Source organism: Bidens hawaiensis, unplaced genomic scaffold (assembly GCF_021521415.1).
Source record: "Bidens hawaiensis isolate Kalapana, Puna unplaced genomic scaffold, B.hawaiensis_p1.1 tig00034722_1, whole genome shotgun sequence".
NCBI classification, from domain to species: Eukaryota; Viridiplantae; Streptophyta; class Magnoliopsida; order Asterales; family Asteraceae; genus Bidens; species Bidens hawaiensis.
Genome location: NW_027496033.1, coordinates 155,138 through 157,779, shown reverse-complemented (window position 1 = coordinate 157,779; position 2,642 = coordinate 155,138). Strand labels below are relative to the sequence as shown.

Below are 2,642 nucleotides of genomic sequence, written 5' to 3'. Positions count from 1 at the left end.
ACGTTTGTAATTGAGTTTACAAATAAGGGACAATTCCCTTCTTTCTTCAAGTAGATTGAGGTTAAATCGCAACTCTTCCTCATTAATGATGATGGATAGTGTTATTGCGGATGGTATCCCAATCTCAGCTGGAATCATAAACTCGGTGCCGTATGTCAAACTGAATGGTGATTCTGAGTTACTTGTCTTCTTTTGGGTTCGAAAACCCCAAAGCACATGCGGTAATTCGTCAACCCATCCCGTTCCCTTGGTACCCAATCTTGATTTAATTCCATCCTTGATGGTTCTATTGGCTCTTTTCACTTGGCCGTTGGCCTGCGGATGAGCCACTGACGTGAATACTTGGCTATCTGTAAACTGAGTTCCGTTTGCGGGAGGCCAAAACGACAGATAATAATTTCCCACAAGAACTTTTACATGCTAGCAACAGTAATTGAAGCAACCGGTTTAGCTTCGACCCACTTAGTGAAATAGTCGATTGCTACAATAAAAAAATTGACGCGTCCCGGGGCTTTCGGGAATGGTCCCATAATGTCAATATCCCACTTTTGGAATGGCCATGCGGATGTTACTGGCACTAACTCAGTTTTTGGCTTTAAAGTATTGGGGGCATGACGCTGGCACTAGTCGAATTTTTTGATTTCTTTGACTGCATCCATGTGCGTTCCAGGCCAGTAATATCCCGCATTCATTAACTTGGCTACTACCATTCTTAGACCCACATGTAGACCACAAATGTCCTCATGAATTTCCCTTATCAAATAATTTGCATCTTCAGCATCTACACATATGAGGAGTGGGCCTAAGAATGATCGGCGATACAATATCCCATCTTGAACTTGGTAATTCAAAGTTTTATGTCCTATTTTTTGAGCCACTGCCTTTTCTTCCGGAAGAGTTTCGGATGTCAAATAAGCAAGAATTGGTGTCATCCAGGATTCAACTTCCTTTTGTATGACCAACACCTGATGCTGCGGTACAGAAGGATGATCTAGAACCTCAATGCAGATATCTTTTGCAATGTGTTCGAAGTTAGTGGAAGCTAATTTACTCAAGGCGCACGCAGACTTGTTCTCGCTTCGCTTTATGTGAATTACTTTACAAGACGAGAATTGGAGGATGAGGTCTTTGGCTTGTGACATATATGAGGCTATCATATCATTCTTTGCTTCATATGACCCGTTTATCTAACCTGCTATTAACATCGAGTCTACACGTGATTCCAAGTGTTTTACACCAAGTTTTTTAGCTATTCGCTGGCCCGCTAAGAAAACTTCAAATTCTGCCTCATTGTTGGTACTTTAAAAGTCCAACTTGATGGCATTGGTAAACTCATGACCTTCAGGATTAACCAATCTAAGTCTCGCACCTGACCCTTCACCACTTGAAGCCCCATCAGTGAACAATGACCAAACCTGATCGCGTTCAGGAGGTATTGGGATCTTTTGTTCAACCAAACATTCTTTTTATTTATTATGTGGAACCTCTGGGACAAAATCTGCCAACACCTAACCTTTGATCACGGGTCTAGGCTTATACTCAATTGAATGCTCTCCCAGTTCGATGGCCCACTTTGCTAACCTCCCAGATAATTCCGGCTTGCTCAACACACTTTTCAGTTTGTACCCACTCAACACGTTGATTGGGTGTCCTTGGAAATATCTGCGGAGACGTCTAGCTGCATAGACCAATGCCAACACTAATTTTTCAAGCATTGAAAATCTGGTTTCCGCATCAGTCAATGTCCTGCTTACATAATAAATAGGTGTTTGAAAAATTTCTGCCTGTCAAGAGTACCGCCCCGATGGCTATGTCGGATCCTGAAAGATACAAAATCAATGGTTCCCCTGTCTGTGGTGCGGTCAAAGTGGATAAATTTATTAAACATTTAACTTCAAGAAATCCCTGTTCAGCTTCGGGGGTCCATTTGAAGTGTGCTTTCTTCAAACAGTTCCTTAATGTTGACACGAAAGGGAATGACTTAGGTTGTGTTTGTTTTTGCTTCAAATGTCTCCAGGAAGGTTATGTATGCGGGCGCGCATACATAAGTTCCTGAAGACAGTTTGTTTAAAAAAAGAAAAAGATCTGAAAACTGCTTATATAGTCTTAAATAAGAAGCTAATATCCAACATCGTCACACTTCTTCACACTTCTTATTATCCTACCAACATCCAATGTCCACCACCACCACCACCACCCACCGTGCGCTTCCACCCACCGTCCGCCACCACTACCACCACCCACCACCAATCGTCCACCGCCGACACCACCACCCACCGTCCGCCACCACCACCACCACCCACCACCTATCGTCCACCGCCGCCACCACCACCCACCGTCCGACGCCACCACCACTCACCGTCCGACGCCACCAACGTCAACCACCCACCACCACCCACCTTCCGCTACCACCACCGTCAACTACCCACCACCACCACCACCCATCTTCAACCACAACCCACTACCACCACCCACTGTCTACAACCGCCACCACCCGCCACCACCATCCACTACCACCACCACCTTCAACCACCCACACCACCACCAGTCATCACCACTGCCGGCCACAACCACCGTCCACCACCACAGTCCACCACCCACCACCACCGTCCATCACCACCATTACCCACCATCGGCCACCA

At 45.6% G+C, this 2,642-nt stretch overlaps 1 protein-coding gene across 1 annotated transcript; it reads right to left on the bottom strand.

The window, feature by feature from the left end:
• Positions 1 to 623: 623 nt before the first annotated feature.
• Positions 624 to 1,142, bottom strand: LOC143586622 (uncharacterized). Its single transcript, XM_077068125.1, has one exon. The coding sequence runs from the start codon at positions 1,140 to 1,142 to the stop codon at positions 624 to 626; it is 519 nt and encodes a 172-aa protein (XP_076924240.1).
• Between the last annotated feature and the right edge of the window lie 1,500 nt (positions 1,143 to 2,642).

Coding starts and splice junctions, on each gene's coding strand:
- LOC143586622 (XM_077068125.1), bottom strand. CDS start 1,142: ATGTCACAAGCCAAAGACCTCATCCTCCAATTCTCGTCTTGTAAAGTA.